Source organism: Thalassophryne amazonica, chromosome 7 (genome assembly GCF_902500255.1).
Source record: "Thalassophryne amazonica chromosome 7, fThaAma1.1, whole genome shotgun sequence".
In the NCBI taxonomy this organism is placed as follows: Eukaryota; Metazoa; Chordata; class Actinopteri; order Batrachoidiformes; family Batrachoididae; genus Thalassophryne; species Thalassophryne amazonica.
Genome location: NC_047109.1, coordinates 35,601,869 through 35,623,247, shown reverse-complemented (window position 1 = coordinate 35,623,247; position 21,379 = coordinate 35,601,869). Strand labels below are relative to the sequence as shown.

The window sequence follows — 21,379 nt, the reverse complement described above, 5'->3', positions numbered from 1 at the left end:
CGGGCGCGCGCGCGCGCGCACACACACACACACACCACACACACACACCCACACCACACACACACACCACACACACACACACACACACACACAACAAAATCATCACAAGCTGGAAGAGTGTCACTAAACTACATAGCGGTATGTACACACAGCCCGACATCTAGCAGAGCAGCCGACGCACAGAGTTTGATGTTCTACGCACCTTCTCACTATGACAGACACAAAAGCGGCTTCACCTCGGTTGCCCTAAGGCCAGCTAACGGTGCTGCTAACACGCTAGCGGGAGGGGGGTTACAGCTTTGAGGAAAACTCACCCTCTGGGCCCGCTACGTGTTTAGACGAGCGTCTTCCATTCACAGTTTTCGCCACTCGGCTGTTCCCCCAGTCTTCTTACTCGACGCCATCTTCGCCCACTTGTAGTTCGCACCGCCTCGTACGTCCACAACGTACATACCTGCAGGTTCCACACAGGCCACGCCCCCACCTATAAGAGCCACCAGTGGAACGATCGCGCGGGGGGAAGACTATCCAATCAGAATGCTCTAACGACAATAAGTTCCCGCCCATTCCGTTTATTTATTAAACAGTTTGATATAATACCAATCTCAAATTCCGTCTTTAATCGTTTTTTTCTCAATGTCGAGTAGGAGAATTTGCAATAATATTTCCAATAGATTCGAGATTCAAACAACTTTATTGATCCCTAAAAGGCAAATTCATATCACACCCCATTCACCTCAGACAAGAAATACAGCAATTGAGTCCCGGCTTGAAATTATGCACATTTGAAAGAAAATGATAGCGTATGTACTGCTTTGGCATCTTCATCTTCTTCTTTCTCCCGTTGGGGTCATGACAGCAGATCAATCGTTTCCATCTCACCCTGTCCTCTGTATCTTCCTCCATCACCACATCCATAAACCTCTTTGCCTCTCTCTTCTCTTCCTGACTGGTGGCTCAATCCTCAGCATCCTTCTCCCTATATATCCTGGGTCCCTTCTCTGCACATGTTTAATTCTTAGACTTGATACTGTGGGTGCTAATAATGTGAGGTCATCAGCATACATACCCAAACGCTCCATAAATTGGCAACCAACCCAACAGCTGACACCTTTCTTTTGTAACCTGGAAAGTAACTCATCTATGTTTATACAAATAACACTGGGAATATAGCCTCGCCTTGCCTAATACCAGAGGTGGGATGAAGTCAGCAGCAAGTCACTCTCAAGTCATGATCTGCAAGTCTCAAGTCAAGTCCCAAGTCAAGTCTCAAGTCATAATGTCCACCAATTGTTTGCAAGCTGACTTGAGACTTGCAGATTCATAACTTGAGAATGACTTGACAGTGACTTCGTCCCACCTCTGCCTAATACTATAGGTAGTGCAAAGGTTATCAGATACATAACCTCTCCAGTGAATATGCAAACTTTGTCTAATGTACAAGTCAAGCATAGCTCTTACTGTAATTGGAGGTAAGTCTCTACCTATCAAAAGGCAGAATAAATTATCATACTACACCCTATCAAATGCTTTGGTTACGTGTACATAGCAGGTACACATAACTGTGCCACGATTGCTCTTAAAAGCAAATTGCAGATCACTGGTATGTAATTTATCGTCATACCTAGACAATAATATGATATCAAAAATCTTTACATGGAATTACATAATGTTATGCCTCTATAGCTAGTGCTTACACATCTTTTCTATTATCTTTGGGAATAGACTCGATTGTGCCAGCCAACAAATCTTTTGGTTGTACCCATGGGTAAACACTGACGTTAACAATATTGCAATATGAATAAGTCACTGACCAGACATCATCTGGTGATTTGACATGAAACCTTCATTACAGTCGCCTTTATTTGGCTTTAAAGCTTTAATAGACTTAAGAACTTCACAATATTTTACAACTCGATCCTCAGCAGAAGCTTCTCCACATTTATCCAAATGATTAAAGATGTAATTCATACTTTACAGGATCAGATGGAACACTGTTAACAAATTCTCATATTTACTTGGAAAAATGTTGTGATATTTACCATCACACAGACCATCAATTGTAACAGATACTTTAGATTTAGGTTCCAGTTTAAACCTCACACAAGAAATCTGTCATATTTTTTGTTTGCAATAGCTGCTGCAATCTTCTCTTTTCTATTTACATCTTGCTTTCTCTTATTCTGGCCTTTCAGATGTCTCCAGAAACCCTCAATCCAATTTAGGTCTGGGCTGTGGCTGGACCACTCAAAGACATTCACAGAGTTGTCCTGAAGCCACTCCTTGATATCTTGGCTGTGTGCTTAGGGTCATTGTCCTGCTGAAAGATGAACCATCGCCTCAGTCTGAGGTCAAGAGCGCTCTGGAGCAGGTTTTCATCCAGGATGTCTCTGCACATTGCTGCATTCATTTTTCCCTCAATCCTGTCTAGTCTCCCAGTTCCTGCCACTGAAAACATCCCCACAGCATGATGCTGCCACCACCAGGCTTCACTGTAGTGATGTGCCTGTGATGCCTGGCATGACGCCAAAAACGTCAATCTTTGTCTTATCAGACCAGAGAATTTGTTTCTCATGGTCTGAGAGTCCTTCAGGTGCTTTTTGGCAAACTCCAGGCGGGCTGCCATGTGCCTTTTACTAAGGAGTGGCTTCCATCTGGCTACTCTATGAAACAGGCCTGATTGGGGATTGCTGCAGAGATGGTTGTCCTTCCAGAAGGTTCTCCTCTCTCCACAGAAGAGTGCTGGAGCTCTGACAAAGTGACCATCGGGTTCTTGGTCACCTCCCTGACTGAGGCCCTTCTTGCTCAGTTTAGATAGGTGACCAGCTCTAGGAAGAGTCCCGGTGGATCCAAACGTCTTCCATTTCTGGATGATGGAGGCCACTGTGCTCACTGGGACCTTCAAAGTAGTGAAAGTGTTTCTGTACCCTTCCCCAGATTTGTGCCTTGAGGCAATCCTGTCTTGGAGGTCTACAGAAATTCCTTTGACTTCATGCTTGGTTTGTGCTCTGACATGCACTGTCAACTGTGGGACCTTATATGTAGACAGGTGTGTGCCTTTCCAAATCATGTCCAATCAAATTAATTTACACCAGGTGGACTCCAGTTAAGCTGAAGAAACATCTCAAAGATGATCAGTGGAAACAGGATTCACCTGAGCTCCATTTTGAGCTTCATGGCAAAGGCTGTGAATACTTATGTACATGTGATTTCTTACTTTTGTTTTGTTTGGGGTTTTTTTAAATACATTTGCAAAAAAAAAAAAACTTTTTCGCTTCGTCATTATAGGGTGTTGTGTATACAACTTTGAGAAAAAAAATAATTTCATCCATTTTGTAATAAGGCTGTAACATAACAAAATGTGGAAAAAGTGAAGCACTGTGAATTCTTCTGTATGCACTGTATATAGAATAAACATGTGGGAATATGTAACTGTATTAAATTGTACATACAGCCTAAACCTGTGGGACATTTTACTACATTACTTTGTATATATAGAATGAACTTGTGGAAACATGCTGCTACATTATTTTGTGTATATATAAAATAAACATGTGGGAACATGTAACTGTATTAACTTATACACACGGAATAAACTTAACATGTCACTATATTATCTTCTACACATAGAATAAACTGATTATTATCTTGCCAAAAATGAAGTTATCTTGTCAAAATCATCTTGTGGTAGCAGGTATAAGATACAGCATACAAAAGCACACACTATAATATCTTGTGAACACAGGATTAAAAAAATGATATTGCTCATATTTTAGGGGTGCTGTTTAGTTATCTTGCAATTAGGGTTTTGCCAGGTGGAAGTCCATATTTCCTGCATCTTCATAAGGGTCCTCCACTTGACAATGCTCGATCTGTTCATATATGGAACCACAGTCATCGAGGGTCAGACCCTGGTTAATAAAATGAGGGACACAGAATGACATAAATTTATTAGTAGAGTGGAGATAAAATGTTCAGATCATTCTTCCTGCTTTCAGAGTAAATCTCCTCCTCAAAGCCAAGGCACACATTTTGGCTCACTCACCTGGTATATATTTTCTTCTTGCTTCTTTACGTTCTTCTCCATTTGAGATATTTTCTTTGACTGGGAGGGAAACAGAAGTTAGCAAAGCAGAGAAATGTAACAGCCAACAGAAGAAATGTAAGAAACACTGTGAGAATGTTATTTTACGGTTGATAGGCTTCCTGTCATTTCTGGTATGACATCAGTGTCGTGGTATTACCACTATTGCAAAACTTGGAACTCAAACTTAGCAATCGTCATAGATAAAGATGATCCGTGTGTTAGGAATGCGATCTTCTGACCTGGAAGAGTAGCGCAGTGGAGGGCAGAATCACACACAGGAAGAGTAAGATTCCCTCAGCGGTCAGGATCTTGTTTTTGGTGCTTTCACTGAAATTGAGGATCTTCTCCTGTGACTCTAGGCGTACAGAACAGTTTCAGGGGAGGTGAAACATGCCAAACCCCCCCCCCCCAAAAAAAAAAAAACCAGTTGCATCATTAGACAGTCGCTTACAAGTACATGCTTGTTTTCCTGGGAGGGAATGTATCTGTCAGAAAGTAAGAGCCAACGTGTACTTTAAAAAAGTACAGTAAAATCCAAATATGTTTGTACACTGTTTTTGTTTATTTGTTAATTTAGGAAATAATAACAGCAGGTGTGGTGGACCTCCCACATTTCTCCATGTTATGTAAAGTTGCGTCAGGAAGCGCATCCCGTGTAAAGCTTGCGCCAAATCTATCAGGCTGGATGGTCTGGAATTGCAGGACACAAATGCATGGCTCAGAGAAACAGCTCTGGTTTTTAGAAAGTTTTACTACTGAGGATAGCAGTAGTCAGTACACGAGTAGGCAGTCCAGAAAAAGCAGCAGTACAAAAAACATCAGGCAAACAGGCGTGGTCGAAGTGACAGGCTGGAGATCAGGTACACACAAAGAAGCAGGCAGGACTATGGAACGCAGGAACAGAGCTGGAATGAGGGCACAAGGCACAACAAACTAGCGAGGAACAAACACACCCAGTAAGCTTAAATACCGCAGGTGGTAATCAGCAAATCAGGAACAGGTGTGCATGGAAAGCACCAGAACTAGGGCGTGGCCAGAGAGAGAGAGAGAAACACCCATCACCAAGATCCAAGGGAGAAAGACAAGAGAAAGACAGGCAGACCCAAGCAGAAAAACCCCAGCAAGAGAAGAAACCAACCAAACCTAATGAAATGCAAAAATAATAAACAGAACAAAATAACAAAATAAAACACGTAGTAAAACTCAAACCTTGACAAATCAACATGTAGATCCACCTTGAACTTGCTGTGGTGACCCCAAGTGAAAGCAGGGAGCAGCTGAAGGGACTTACTTTTTTGTTTTTTTTAATAATAGTAAGAGTCATTATCATCATCAGCATCATTGGTGCACAAATGTAAACATTAGCGATGAATACTATGGTTGGAAATTGTAACATTCTCAATAAAATGTCAGACGTAGGGTGGAAAAAACATCTTTGCTATTAAATTTTATTTTTTTTAATGTTAGTGTGTTTAAAAGATAGCAGAGATAAATTTAGCGGAGGCTAATTGGTGCGCTAGGGCAGAGCTGCCAACCGTCCTGCATTTGGCAGGATTTACCCACACATGAGTGTGTCTGGGACGCCATTAGTCCCACAGTTGTGTGGGTCCAGGTAGCCCCTAGTTACACTTCGCACTGTTGGTGCTCGTAGCCACACATGGGTGTCCAGCATTGGTAACATCAAATGCTTGCAGGTTTATAATGGTTTTCACATTGCTGAAAAGCTAATTTGCTAACAAAAAGTTAGTTTCGCTTAGTGGTTAGTAGGTAGAAATAGACGGGATGTCTGCCTGGGTGGTTGCTATCCAGGACTTGGGACAGCTCTGTAATGTGTTACACCTGATCTAACCCACTAATCCCCACAAACACAAAACAAACAAACAAAAAAACTCCACCACTGACAAAAACAGTCTGTAATTATAAAAATATATGAACGCAACTCCAAGTACTACTTAGTGATATAACAGTACAATTGAAGAGCCACTTTATTGTTAGCTAAGCTGAGCTGTGGCGCCCTGCATGTGTAATCCTCAGCAGGTTTTAGCAGCTTTTTTCATTTCCACATCAGCCTTTTGTATTTAAGGTGGTCATGATGCAAATGGCATTTTAATCTGTGAATTACTTCTTGGTACTAGCTTAACTTTTGTTTGATCAAGCGGGCAGTGGACTGTAATGAGACCATTATTGTGAAGTAAAGACGAGGACGTGACCACTGCCAGCGCTGCTAGACCCAACATAACAGGATTTATGGCTTATGAGACGTTAGCATTACTTAGCACGCTCCACACCAACACATGCACAAGGTTGTTTTTGGCCAGTGTGCTGTGGACCATGGATCCACCCATCCACACACACACACTCAACCGTACACCCATAGGTGGGTGCCGAGTGTTTTGAGGCTGTAGTTCTTGCTGCCACTGAGCAAACACAGGTAGAGCCCAGAGTCATTCATCTGAACCAAAGAGATGTTCAGATTGTCACACCAGCGACCAGACCGCTGGAACTCCTTGGGCTCTGTCACAAAAGTCTTATTGATTTGGCTGGTGCCATTATGACGGTACATCACCCATCTGGAGTGCAGCGTTCCCTCTATAACATTGAAGCAGCACTGCAGCTGGACCCTCTCCAAGACCCACACCTTCAGCAGTGGCCTGTCTGCCTCCAGGGTCACTGTGACCTGGACCGTGCCCACTGTGGACCAGGCAAACAGACAAGATGTCAACACACTGCCACACACGAAAGTACACATCTGCTCAGACAGGAACCATGGATCACTGGAGCAGAACGCAAGATCAAAATGTGAACAAGAACGACAACAAGTACAAAAATGGTACATGAAGAAATACATCAATGTGTATACTTGCCTTTTTCTTAGATCAGAATTCCATTTACACACACACACACACACACACACACACACACACACACACACACACACACACACACACACACACAAACAATTTCCCCCAAAAAAATCATTTAAGGCATTATTGTATTGTCAAATACTGATATCACTCACCAACAAAGCTGCATAGGAAAAGGATGGCAATTGTCCCCATCATCTTCACAAGGTGTCCAAAAATGTAAAAAGATACCGAAATGTTCTTGTAAGAGTCTGCAGGAAACAGTCAGGCCAGTATGTATGTATATACGACAAGCTGGGGTCTTGTTTTTGTCTCAGGATGCACGCTTCAGTTATTCTGAGTCATCTCACATTTGCATGAAAATTGTATCTGATGTGTGTTTGTGTGTGTGTCCATACACGCACAGAGAGGGTGTGGGAGTATGCGCTGGTATCACGCATCGCCTCCACATAGAGAAAATGTCTTGGCTGATGTTCTTTCAGCATGCAAGTGATTGTCCTCATCCGAGTCTCACCAAGTCATTCGAGCAGTACCCAAAGATTCTCTGAAGAGACCTGGTACAAAAGACTTCAGTGTCGCTTTCAGTCACTAGTTAGCGTTCACGTCTCACAACCACACATTAGGTCAGGAAGCACCAGGACCCTAAAGATCTGGACCTTTGTTCACCATCACCAAACACATCTGTCCAGTGACCTCATCAAGCCTTAAGCTCTGTGCTCTGAGATATACCTAGGAAACTAGGTATCTCTCAATCTCAAAGGCAAAGGACCCGGAGACATGAATATTACTGCTGACGTAAGTGAATGTCTCTACAAGTTTAAAGGCCTGGTCACACAGCATACAACGATTCCTGAACGACGGGGAAAAAAGTAAAAAAGTCACAAATCGTTGAGAAGAGGTGGATGAATGAGCTTTATCACCAAATAGCCTGTGAATCAAGAGCGCAAAAGGAAACCGAAGCTAACAATGATCTTGATGCTTTAAACAAAACATGCCTAGAGTCACTGCTGGAGAAGTGTGTGTCTGCATCCTGCTCTGCCTTCCAGGAGTTGGTGCTGGAACGGCGCTCTGTAGCCTGAATCCTGGAGAAGCTGCAAACAGAAGCACATGATCCAACCCACTGTGGAGATCTGTGCGCACGTCGGTGCATCCACCTGCTCTGGTTCCTCGTCCAGAACAAAATAGGGATCATCTCCTTCATCATCAGAATCTTCACTGTCTGGTTCAGACTCTGATGACAAATTAAAAAAAAAAAAAACTCAAGCACATTAACAACAGTCATAAGACGTCTCATTTTTACAAAAAAAAAAAAAAAAAAACACCACCACACTAACCACACATGCTAAATACTCCACCAAAATTATACACACTGTAAACACGCCAAAAATTTCTCAAATCTCTCAAATACCAAAACTCTAATCGCTGTCTGTACACTCAAAATGGCCTGTACAAGACAGTTGGGGGGGGGGGGGGGGTTGCTGTCTGTCTCTCTGCCTTTTTTCAGAACGCTGGTGTTTCTGATCGTCGGGCTGTGGCTGTCTGATCATGCAGTCAATCACACACACGCGCGGGTTCGATTACCAGTTCTGATCACGCATGCACAGGCACTGTGTACGTGCATCAGACACACACACATGCGCTTCACCTTCTCTCCAGCTGATTCACTCTGGATGAATGCATTCAGTGTTTGGATGTGCTGTAGCACACACACACGTACATATGCGCACAAAAGGACTGCCTTGTACATGATTTAGCGACTCAAACATTCAGAAAAGATTGCAGCCATTTGTAATTACACTGGGTATTCTGGTTTTGTATATATGTCACACCTCTTTGGATCAAAGCTGTTCACACACGAATGCACGCTGCTGCTGAAAGTTTTTCCACACGCAAAGTCACGCTTCTGTAAACTCCTGCCTGGTTTACACAAACGGAGGTGCAGTTCGCACTGAGAATCACAGCAGACGACACAAAATACTATTATGTTGTGTCGTCCCTCAGCTCCACGGAAACAAGGCTGATTGCACTCCTGCAAAGCCCCCCCGCTGCGAGCAAATACGCAGCAATCAAGGATTACCTCCTCAAAACTTTTGAACTGTCAGACTGAAAGGGCCAGTAGGCTCTTCTCTCTGCATGGGGCTGGGGACAGAAAGCCCTTCAGAGTTCATGGACAGAATGCTGTAGCTCCGGCTAGACTTTTGCGCAGCAACTCTCTCCTCAGGTGCGCGCAGTGCTGGAACAACACCACAATCACGGACTACCATGCACTGGCAGAGGAGGCAGACAAATTCTTCCTGGCCGGCCAGCACCACGGCATGACCGCGGCAGCACTCACCACATCACATGCAGTGGCAGAAGCCCCACACCACACATCAGCACTGCCATGGAGGAGCTGCATCTGATCTCCACAAAAGCGCTCACAAACTGGATTCTGTACTGTGTGAAAACATTCAGCTGGTCGAACAAAGTCAAACTAAATGCTAACATTACAAAAACTAAGCAAACGATAAGAAACCGCCAACAACTACAACGAAACGAAATATGGATGAATTGAGATTTTCGGCAGCATTTGTTCAAATTTTTCGACAGTTTAAAATCCTGACAAAGTGCCAGCTGCAGAAACGAAGCTGTGCGAAGGTTCAACAATGCCAACGAAAGTTAACGAAAATCCAGATTTTTCATTTCGTTTGGGCTTCATTGCCCTTCGTTAAGTACTTAATACTTTTACCATATATAGAGACACTTCTGATCGGATCCAGGACATTCACAAACCCAGACCATCTGAATTCTCACTCAGCTTCTCAAGCGCTGCAATCAGGATGTCCACTGATTCCACAAAGATCTTATTAGTTTTCTCTCGTAAAAATTCAGCATAAGCTCCTTTCACACCGGGCCATATTAGCAGGAATGGCTGCATATGTTGCGTGGGTGGGCCACCTCTTCTTCTTCTGTGGTTTTGAAGCTTCACTGCCAGCAAAAGTTCAGTAGAGTCTAGCAGGATGGATAAAATCTAGCAATGCAGGTATGTACTGATAAAAAACCTAAAAGCATTTTGCCAGACTCGCGTAGGGTCGTGTACAATTGCGGAGGCTTGGTGTACAGTAGCGCAGTGTTACATAGACTTGCATACAGTAGTGGACTGTTGCATGGCCGAATATCCGTGAAAAAATTAAACGTTTAATTCTTTGCATCCATTTCGCAAACCACTTTGCATCCCTCAGTGTATTACCACATAGGGCTGGCTGCATAAGGTCAGCGTAGTTGGTACAGCACATTACGCAATTCTATGTTGGCCTGGTGTGAAAGAGGCTTTAATGTCCCCGTTCCATACAGCACTCACATGATGAATACAGGATGGCTATGAAGGCCAGCAACCTGTTGGGGATCCTGTAAATTCTCAGGATGTCCCACAGAGCAGTCGAGTCAACTGAATCAAACATCTTGTGAAAACCAGCGTTATTCACACATGCATCCATTCAGTACTTGCAGAGCTAGGAAGTTGTCACATGCAGCCACCGCTCACTAGAAGGTGTGTCGTACCCAGCATCTTTTTTCAGATGACTGTTTTTTGTGTGTGCCACCTCAGAGTGCTTTTAAGTTGAAAATCTGTGATATCACTGCAATGCATCAGGCTAACTGATTGTGACATAAGATTAGACAGACACTTGGTTCTGGCTGTGGATGGGGACGTTTTATCACCGTATAGTATAAGCTAGTCTTCATTAGCGGTTTCTTGTTACAGAAAAATGTCACCTGGGAGAAAGCACTATGGGCCCTCACTCAGCACTTTTCTGCAGGAAGAAAAAAAAATACTATATGGAGACGCAGCATTACATACAATTTATGTACATAGTGGCTGCCTGCACATATCATCACGTCATATGAAACTTTGTAATAATGTGAATGCATATCATGGCCACTGTATCCAAATGAAAAAAGCTAAAGAATGGGAAAAAGATGAAAAAAAACAAAAAAAACAACTAAACTCGCATGAGAGCCTGTCACCTTGCTGCAGGTTTTACCTCAGGGTGCCTTGGTGTCCACTGTCTGCTGTGCACTGTGACAGGTTGCCATTAATTTGTTGGCACACCAGGAATGAATTTACTTATGTCCACACCTGGTGAAGTCCAGTTTAAAGGAAACAAGGACTACTAAATGCTTCACACTGTAAACTCAACCCCTTCGCCAGTATTTCTTACAATTTACACAGCAAAGTGCACTTGGATGTAATCCAAAGGGGTCTGTCTCATTTGTGCAAATAATTTTTGCTCTATTCTCAATATAGGGCCTTTGGACGCTAACTGGCAGACACTGCTATTTGCTATTTGCATGGTCCATATTCTGAACACCAAGTAAGGTTCAGAGAGCAAGGAGGTTGTAATTAGCACCTGACCAGTGACCACAACCTATGGTTAGACCAATACACACGTGGATATACCGCTGAGTGTGTAAATACCCTTGTTATTTAAAGAACATGGGCTTTGTGTATGAAATTGATAACTGCTTTGTTAATGACACTTGCACTGCAATGCTTTGTGCCAGAGGAAGACCATGCCCGAAGATCTAACTTAATGAATGTATTTGCACTCAAGCATTTGGGTTTTAGACCAGCTAAAAGCAGATCTACCGTCTAGTGCAATGACCTTGTGTGAAGCACTCAGACTCACCTTCATGGGTTCACCATCAGTGTTCTACACACAGCAAGTGAATAGGAGCAGGAAACTTAATTAATGCACTGTTTTAATAACTCAGATTTGGAACTTATTTTAATACTACTTTTCTTCCACCCTGTAACCGATGCTGTGTGGAGACAGACAGATTTGGTTTTCTCAGGCAGGTCAACACTGAAACAGAAACATATCTTCTGATAGTTAAGGGCCCCTTCACACACAGTACGAATGTGGTCGAATTGTGCATGAAGTGCGCATGAAGCAGGAATTGTATTGAATTGAATTGTATGCAATATGTGTAAAATCGTAGCTGCCTCTAATGCCTCGTACACCTGTTGATACAACTATTTACGCACACCAGCGGCTGAAAGACAGAGTGTGCACTGTGAGGGCCCATTGAGCCCTCTCGCAGCAGGTGTCGGCCAAATTCCAGCTGACATACACGAACATCTAACACCACTTGCTTGGCACTTAGAAAATGTGTGACCATTCACACTATCTTCACGAAAACAGTCAGCAGACAATCACTTTCGAGCTGGATGTGAAATTTGTCTAAGTACCCCCACAAGTATGGCTTTGCAAACAGATACAGTGACACATTGGTGTGAGCTGAACTGACAGGGTGTGGCCGCCGACAGGAGCAGCTGTGGAGATCTGTGGTTCTGGATGTCCCAGATGGCGAACACGTACAGTGTTTGGACGGACATGAACTAACAACTGTCCACTGTGACGCGCATGTGTCTGCTTGCTGTTCTCAGGTGGACATACGTAAAAACATATCACTGTTGCAATGGGCTGCAGTGAGTGCACAAACGGCACGCACATTGATAGGCTACCCCAGCTAAGACAGACTGTCAGATCATAACGCAGCGGGCGATCTGAATGTCAGGTCACCCACATGAGCTCTGTTCCACATGTCGCGGTGTCAGTCCTGCGGTGTGCTGTCCACAAGACACACGTGTTGGGCAGGATATGCACGCGGGCCAGCAGATGTGGACATAATGGAGCCCTGCTTCAAATTCATGTAATTTCATGACTGTACGTCTGTGACCATGAGTCATCTACAGACCAACAGATGGATCATATGTTGTGGCTGGCGTGCCTGGCTGGCTTTTGTGTGTCTTTTGTTTCTGTCTTTTGGTTTTCCTCCCAGGTGGTGCGCATTTGGGACTGAGTGGCTGTGTAGCTGAGTTTATCAGGACCTCACCCTGATCACCTGAGGCTGATCACGTGCAGCTCGTCAGGACTCACAGCTGTGGTGCATCTACATGGATTGGAACATGGTAGCATTTAAGTCTGGAGTACACAGTGTGTATTTGCCAGAGACTCGACCTTGTGACCAGACGGGTGAGGTCGTCGTCTCTAGAGCCATCTCCCATCAGTGGATGCAGAGAACGTCCAGGTTTGATGCATGGTCTGTGAAAGAGGAGGGGGTGAGGTCTCACGCTCGTCAGCACACTTCCTGAGGTACGTTTGGTTTTGTGACTAACATTTATACAGTCAGTAAATGTGGTGTCCCTCACACCTTATTATATTGAGCTGTATGTTAGTCGTTTAAATCAGCTTCCACTGCAGTGGAGTTTTGTGAACAGGGTGTTCTATGCCTGCAGGGTGGGAAGCTGATTTGCAATTAAGCCAGGAAGTGTTTGCTGTTTGTACACCTTTGAGCGTTCTCTCTGTGTGTAGAGTGTGGACTCACATAATGATTTCTTCTTTCACAGACTCGGTTTGTCGCGGCCACCTGGGGAGTGTCGGCGGGGTCCTTGGGTCCGAACAGTTTTCTGGCTCCGGACCGTTAGCGCTGCTGGGAGCGCACCGCAATCCACCACGCCAGACCGTGCGCTCTTTTGTTGTTTTCGTATCACTTCACTGTTATGTTTATTAAACTCTGTTATCCTTTGTACCGTGCTCTGCTTATTTCATACTGGGTCCTTCAAACGCTGGTCGGTTCTCCGGGCTGCGTCCGACACATAACAGTAGTCTCTGGCCAAACATCACGGACCCAGCGGTAGCAGAGACGGTAACGCGCCGGGAAGGCGGCAGCAGACGTTCAGAAGTTATCCGGATCAGTTGCGGGTGCTGTCCGCCCGGATGGTGCGCGTTGGAGAACCCATTACTGAATACTGATTTGAGCGCTCGTGCAGCCGTGTTCCTGTGTTTGTGCCTTATCCGTGGGTCGTGGTGGAGTGTGACTGGCGACGGCTTCGTGTCGCACTTCGACCGGATAAGAGGTTTAAACGGGAGCTGCAGGAGTGGGTCTGTAATGGGTGAACGCGCACGGCGGAGCTCTGTGGCATGGGTCGCGGTGCTTCCTGTGTTACAGTCGTAGCCCCGTTTCCCCGGGTAATGATAGCTACTGTGTCTGTTGTGTCAGCTCCGGTGTTATTTAGTTGAATCACATTTTTGGTTGTGTGTTGCACACAGCTGTGCACAGAAAAGCAGCTCGTTTGTTTTCTCTGTCACCAAAGGGGGTTTTTCATTTTTAGCACTCTGGCTCCCTCTTGTGGTGACTGAGTCACATTACCGTTAAGCTCTTAAGTTGGAACAGGTGTGTTCGATTTGTTTGAGCTTGACGGTATAAACCACTGATTAGTTTTGTGTTGGTTCATTTCTTGTGGGTGTTTTTTGAGTTGGTTTTTGTGTGGGATTTTATTTTTGTTTTCCACTATTAGTGTCTGGGGTTGTGACCCTGCAGCCTGTTTGGAGCAACAAAAAAGGACCCAAGCAACTTTATGTTAGTCTTTCTTTTTATTTCTTTTAGTTTCACCTCCCCAGGGTTTGATGGGACGGTCCCCTGGGGGGTGATGGGGGGTAATTGGGTTGTTTTTTCTTTTTTTTTGTTTTGTTTTTTGTTATGCCCTCTCTTCTCCTCTGACTCCAGCCGGGTGAGCCGTAGAGTCGGCGTTGCTGGAGTGGTGCAGTTTGGTTATGCTGGGCGTTTCCCGGGTAACCTCTGCACCCGGGAGGGGGGGGGGGGGGTTTGGGGTGTTTTCTTTTTGTTCCCTCTCTTCTCCTCTGGCTCCAGCCGTGTGAGCCGTAGTGTCGGCGTTGCTGGAGTGGTGCAGTTTGGTTATGCTGGGCGTTTCCCAGGTAACCTCTGCACCTGGGGGGGGGGGGGGGTGTTTTTGTTGGTTGATTCCCTGTTCCACCTCCGGCTTCAGCGCGCCTCTGAGCTGTCTGCCATCGGCATGGCTGAGGTTTGGGGCAGTGGGACATACCCGCAGCTGGTGGCTGGTTTGGGAGTCGGAGGAGTGGCGCCGTTTTGTGCCGTCTGCCATAACCGCTGTTCCACTCCTCCCGGTTGGCTTCTGGGGTATAGTCACGGTTGGTGACACTGGACGTGCTTCCAGTTTCCACTGCACCAAGGGGGTGGGGTTGGGGTTGTTTTGTTTGTATGTTTTTTTCTCCTTTTGTTTTTCCCCCCAGTTTCCGCCCTCAGGGTTTGACTGTGGTGTCCTCTGGGGGGGAAAGGGCTGTGGGTCCATCTAGCCATAGACGGCCGGGGCTGGGTCCGTTGGTCATGAGGGGAGGCGTCTCCTGGGGTTGATGGAATGGTCCTCTGGGAGGCGCTGGGAGTCCCCGTGGGTGACATTGGATCCCAGAGGGACCTCGGCTGTGGTTATTACTCCTGGAGCTGGCGGGATGTCCTCTGGGGGGTGTTGGTCCCTACATGTCGTTGGGGGGGGTTAGTGTTTTTATTTGTTAGCTTAAGTTTGGGTTGTGTTTTTCTTTTCTCCTCTTCCCGGGGTTTGATGGGACGGTCCCCTGGGGAGGGGGGGGGGTGTTTTGGTTGTTTGTGTTTGTGTTTTTTGTTTTATGACTAATCAGACTGAACATGGTTGGACAAAGGCTGACCGCACAGGTTTAAGAACTCCTGGCCACACCTGTGCTAAGTGACTGACAGAAACAAAGGCAAAGATGCAGCCAGAGGAGAAGACATCAACCGTTCTGTTAAATGAAGATTCTGTTGGAAGACGAATGCAGATACGGTTTCCAGCCATGGTCCCTGGAGGGGGGTGTTTCTCCTGGGCCAGGTTTGTGTGGTTGCCGGGAGGCTTCCCGTGAGGGTGGGGTGCTGTTGTGGCTGGCGTGCCTGGCTGGCTTTTGTGTGTGTTTTGTTTCTGTCTTTTGGTTTTCCTCCCAGGTGGTGCGCATTTGGGACTGAGTGGCTGTGTAGCTGAGTTTATCAGGACCTCACCCTGATCACCTGAGGCTGATCACGTGCAGCTCATCAGGACTCACAGCTGTGGTGCATCTACATGGATTGGAACATGGTAGCATTTAAGTCTGGAGTACACAGTGTGTATTTGCCAGAGACTCGACCTTGTGACCAGACGGGTGAGGTCGTCGTTTCTAGAGACATCTCCCATCAGTGGATGCAGAGAATGTCCAGGTTTGATGCATGGTCTGTGAAAGAGGAGGGGGTGAGGTCTCACGCTCGTCAGCACACTTCCTGAGGTACGTTTGGTTTTGTGACTAACATTTATACAGTCAGTAAATGTGGTGTCCCTCACACCTTATTATATTGAGCTGTATGTTAGTCGTTTAAATCAGCTTCCACTGCAGTGGAGTTTTGTGAACAGGGTGTTCTATGCCTGCAGGGTGGGAAGCTGATTTGCAATTAAGCCAGGAAGTGTTTGCTGTTTGTACACCTTTGAGCGTTCTCTCTGTGTGTTGAGTGTGGACTCACATAATGATTTCTTCTTTCACAGACTCGGTTTGTCGCGGCCACCTGGGGGGTGTCGGCGGGGTCCTTGGGTCTGAACAGTTTTCTGGCTCCGGACAGTTAGCGCTGCTGGGAGCGCACCGCAATCCACCATGCCAGACCGCGCACTCTTTTGTTGTTTTCGTATCACTTCACTGTTATGTTTATTAAACTCTGTTATCCTTTGTACCGTGCTCTGCTTATTTCATACTGGGTCCTTCAAACGCTGGTCGGTTCTCCGGGCTGCGTCCGACACATAACATCATACTTGTATTGCCTGCTTGATAAGAGGGATTCAATAAAATGCTGTGTTTTTATATGGTGTGTGGTTGTATTTTTTTTAAATACGTCCATGTCCTTCTTGATATCAGGCATTTTCCCACACCTTTTACAGGACCGCAATGGTAGCTCAGTGGTAACATTTCTTGCTGGCAATCAGAGCTTTTGGAAATTGCAGATTCAAATCCCGTGCATGGCATGTATTTTTTATTTTAATTTTTCACAGCAGCTGCTCGCAGTGTCCTGTGTGCACAAGACCGTCCCAGCGGCGTTGCTCACGCCTGCCCGTCGGCTCAATGTTTTCGTGGTTTGCTCATACGAGCTGTTCCGCTGTGATTCGCCCTGATTTGTACTTATTCGTACTGTGTGTGAAGGGGCCCTTAGATGTATATTAGGCTGTGTGCTTTGACACAAGTGTGCATTATGAATACTAATTACACACTCCAACTTTATAACAGACAAATAAAGCTCACGAATGTATTACGGTGCTCAGACAGAGTGCACGAAAGTTTAAGACAGACAAATGTACAGCTCTAACTTACCTTTTTTTTAAAAATGCAGGTGACACATCTCAGTATGTCCATTAAATTTGTGCCTGAGGTGAAATAGCTGTTGAGGTGCACATGGTGGTCAGTGAACATTTCACATATATCAGATTATCAAGTGTTAAAGGATGCCATTTTATTTGGTGTTTATTCAGCTCATAGCAACGTGTAGCGTCATGTCTGTTTTGCAAGCTGAGTCCGTGTGTGTGTGTGTGTACTTGCTCTGTCAGTGTAGATATTTTTGCTCACCAATAACCTTCTCCAAACCTGTCATTTTTATCCATTGAGTATCACAGCACTGTGCAGGGAAGGACAGGTGGCACTGATTGAATGTTGTTTTTATATGACTACAGAATGGCCACACCACACCCTTGAATAACGCTATTAATTCAGCTGCTCTGTATCCAGTGGCCAGGTTTCTGCTCAGAATACGCACCAAGACACAATGTGTGCTCAATCTTTCCCCATGTTGTATGCAATGGAGCCTCGAGATAGGGTCCAAAGTATTTTAGTTAGTTGTTGGGCCAATGCATACCACTGGAGCAGCTTCAGTGCATCTTGTCATTGATTGTACAAATCTCTGGAACTCTGCTTGAGGGATGGAATCCCATTCATGAACAAATATTCCTTCATTTGGTGTTTTGGGGATGGTGTTGGACAGCAGTGTTTGATATGCCCATCCAAACTGAGCAAGCCTGTTTGGCCTTTAATATGTGCAACAGAACATGATCGGATGTTAATTATTTAACTGCACCATCAAGTGCACTTGTGTGAGAGCATTTGTCCTTGTGTTCCTCATTTCCATCCAGTTACAGTGATGCTTATAAATGTGGACCATATTTTACATAACCCATTAAGGACATTTATAAATTCAGAGGATTCTGACATGATGGCCATTGGTCTTAAGAGACAAATACAACCCGTTAACATTATCATTGGATGCATGAGTCACTTATAATGGCAAAGAATGCTTTCTTCCATTTGTAGAATATACCAATGATTCAGCCAGTTCTCTCATTGCAGCAGTTTTGGCTCATGCTTTTCCTTTATCTGGAAATGATTGTCTTATTTTCTGGTTTTCCCACACATTCGAAACATAAAGTTTGGGAAATGATGTTGGTTGCTCCAGGCAAGCCGTCTAAAATTTAGTGCATTCTGATGGTATTATTATTATTATTTGTGTTCATGATGGCTTGGTTGGTGGTCACAAACAAATGTGGCTGTTTTTAATTCTGTAGTTTATTTGGTAATAGTGATATAGATATATGCAACGTCTTTTTGATGCTGCATCATTTGTGTGGATGCAAAGCTCTGAAATCCAAGGTGTAAAATGCTCAGTCATCCACCACAGTGTAATATCATCTGAGGCAGGGAAAAAAGTCACTACATGGGGTTTTGGTTACCAAGTGTCTGCTCGCCTGAAATCCAAAAGCTTCACCTTTGACGTTGGCCATGGTGTCCGCCATTCATGCATAACTTGGCAATCAAGGTGAGGCATATGGGTTCCTTCATTACCTATAAAATATACTGCAAAAGGGCACACTGAAAACTTAAAGTGAGATTCTTATCCATCACTGAGGAGATCCAGTGAAGGATAAACATCTCTTTCTGTGAATGTTCAAATCATTTGAATGTTGAGGGTTGTTCTTCTGGAAAATTTCCAAACCTCAGCCAGCAGAGGTTCGGGTTCTTGATCACTGTTCTTGCAAAGACATTCCTCACCAAAAACAAAACAAAACAAAAAAACAGGGGCCTCATTTGTAAACCACTGCATAGAATTCATATTAGTGTAACAATGTGAAGTACAGATTGAAAAAATGTTCCTTTGGGTCCTATCTCACTGGGATGTGACTGTCTGAGTGCAGTTGGAGATGTAAATTAGTGACCAAATTCACAAATGGCATCTCACTGAAGTGGTAAAAATGACATATCAGTACACGTCCTACGAATGTCAGCCGTATTTCGCACAGATTTACAGTGAAGATGTCCACAGGCATATAGTGCGAGTGCCACCGGAACGTTGTTCGGCAGTCATGACAATGTTGAGCGCAGCCTTTGCAGATGCAAAGATCTGCTGATTTGTATGCGAATGCCGTGTGGCATGCTCACGGATGTCTAATTGCCATCGGTTGAAATGGTGACACATTTGTGCACACTGTTCAGCTGATAATACCCTGTTATTATGTGGGAAGACAACCAGAAAGGCACAGCCCTGTAAATACCAATATAATAAAATTAAATAAAGAATATACAACCCAAATTCCAATGAAGTTGGGACGTTGTGTAAAATGTAAAAAAAACAAAACAGAATATGTTTTGAAAATCCTCTTCAACCTATATTCAATTGAATACACCACAAAGACAAGAGATTTAATGTTCAAACTGATATTTGTTTTTGTGCAAATATTTGCTCATTTTGAAATGGATGCCTGCAACATGTTTCAGAAAAGTTGGGACAGGGCAAGAAAAGACTGGGAAAGTTGATGAATGCTCAAAGAACACCTAATTGTAAACAGGTGAGTGTCATGACTGGGTATAAAAAGGAGCATCCCCAAACGTCTCAGCCGTTCACAAGCAAAGATGTGGTGAGGATCACCACTTTATGAACAATTGTGTGAAAAAAAAGTCCAACAGTTTAAGAACAATGTTTCTCAACGTTCACTTATAAGGAATTTAGTGATTCCACCCTGTATAGTCCATAATATAATCAGAATATTCAGAGAATCTGCAGAACTTTCTACACGTAAGCAGCGAGGGACTTAAAGGACTGCGTGGGCTCAGGAGCACTTCAGAAAACCATTGTCAGTTAACACAGTTCGTCACTACATCTACAAGTGCAAGTTAACACTCTACCATGCAAAGCGAAAGTCATACATCAACAACATCCAGAAATGCCGCCGCCTTCTCTGGGCCCAAGCTCATTTGAAATGGACAGATGCAAAGCGGAAAAGTGTGCTGTGGTCTGATGAGTCCACATTTCAAATTGTTTTTGAAAACCATGGATATCGTGTCCTCCGGACAATAGAGGAAAAAGACCATCCAGATTGTTGCCAGGGCAAAGTTCAAAAGCCAGCATCTGTGATGGTATGGGGGTGTGTTAGTGTCCATGGCATGGGCAACTTACACATCTGTGATGGCACCATCAATGCTGAAAGGTACATCCAGGTTTTGGAGCAACACATGCTGTCATCCAAACAATGTCTTTTTCAGGGACGTCCCTTCTTATTTCAGCAAGACAATGTCAAGCCACATTCTGCACGTGTTACAGCAGCGTGGCTTCGTAGTAAAAGAGTGCAGGTACTAGACTGGCCTGCCTGCAGTCCAGACCTGTCGCCCATTGAAAATGTGTGGCACATTATGAAGCACAAAATATGACAACGGAGACCCCGGACTGTTGAACAACTGAAGTCATACATTAAGCAAGAATGGGGAAGAATTCAACCTACAAAGCTTCAACAATTAGTGTCATCAGTTCCCAAACGCTTATTGAATGTTGTTAGAGGGAAACGTGATGTAACAGTGGTAAACATACCACTGTCCCACCTTTTTTTAAACGTGTTGCAGGCATCCATTTCAAAATGAGCAAATATTTGCACAAAAACAAAGTTTATCAGTTTGAACATTAAATATCTTGTCTTTGTGGTGTATTCAATTGAATATAGGTTGAAGAGGATTTGCAAATCATTGTATTGTTCTTATTTACATTTTACACAACGTCCCAACTTCATTGGAATTGGGATTTTAATAGTGAGGTAATTAAAAAGCCTGTCACAAAAATTAGACTCATTTCGTGACGGGAGCACGAAAAAAAAAACAAAAAAAAAAACAACGTTACACTGGCTGGTACGTAACATTTGTATTCAGCTGGAGTGACTGAGGTGGTGCAACGCCTTAATGGTTAGCACTCTTGCCTCACATCAACAACGTCGTGGGATCGCATCTCGCCTGGATCAACTGAATAGGTTGAAGAGGATTTGCAAATCATTGTATTCTGTTTTTAATTTACATTTTTCACAACGTCCCAACTTCATTGGAATTGGGGTTGTAGAATAAAGAATAAATAACTCCAACTCGTTTGAATGTCATGTTTCACAAAACCTCTGACTCGGAAAAGTGCACTGAAATGTGCCACTCTAAGTCAGAATTAAAACTAGCAAAGTTTGGGCAAATCAATCTACCCGGACTTCACAGAACAATGACGGCACTCATGGAGATGCACACCATCAATG

At 44.3% G+C, this 21,379-nt stretch overlaps 1 protein-coding gene across 1 annotated transcript; it reads right to left on the bottom strand.

The window, feature by feature from the left end:
* Window positions 1-3,411: 3,411 nt before the first annotated feature.
* On the bottom strand, window positions 3,412-7,266 carry LOC117513255 (B-cell antigen receptor complex-associated protein alpha chain-like). The gene is made up of 5 exons (XM_034173524.1): window positions 7,107-7,266; window positions 6,452-6,778; window positions 4,327-4,442; window positions 4,046-4,105; window positions 3,412-3,911 (listed from the first exon to the last, which is right to left on the bottom strand). The coding sequence occupies exons 1-5, from the start codon at window positions 7,147-7,149 to the stop codon at window positions 3,801-3,803; spliced, it is 657 nt and encodes a 218-aa protein (XP_034029415.1). The 5' UTR covers window positions 7,150-7,266; the 3' UTR covers window positions 3,412-3,800.
* Between the last annotated feature and the right edge of the window lie 14,113 nt (window positions 7,267-21,379).

Bases quoted from the DNA above. Each gene is read 5' to 3' on its own strand.
- LOC117513255 (XM_034173524.1), bottom strand. From the start codon at position 7,149: ATGATGGGGACAATTGCCATCCTTTTCCTATGCAGCTTTGTTG. The intron at 4,443-6,451 runs GTTGAGTGTGTG...CTGTACGCCTAG, and splicing joins CACCCACCTATGGGTGTACG to AGTCACAGGAGAAGATCCTC. The intron at 4,106-4,326 runs GTCAGAAGATCG...TTTCCCTCCCAG, and splicing joins CCACTGCGCTACTCTTCCAG to TCAAAGAAAATATCTCAAAT.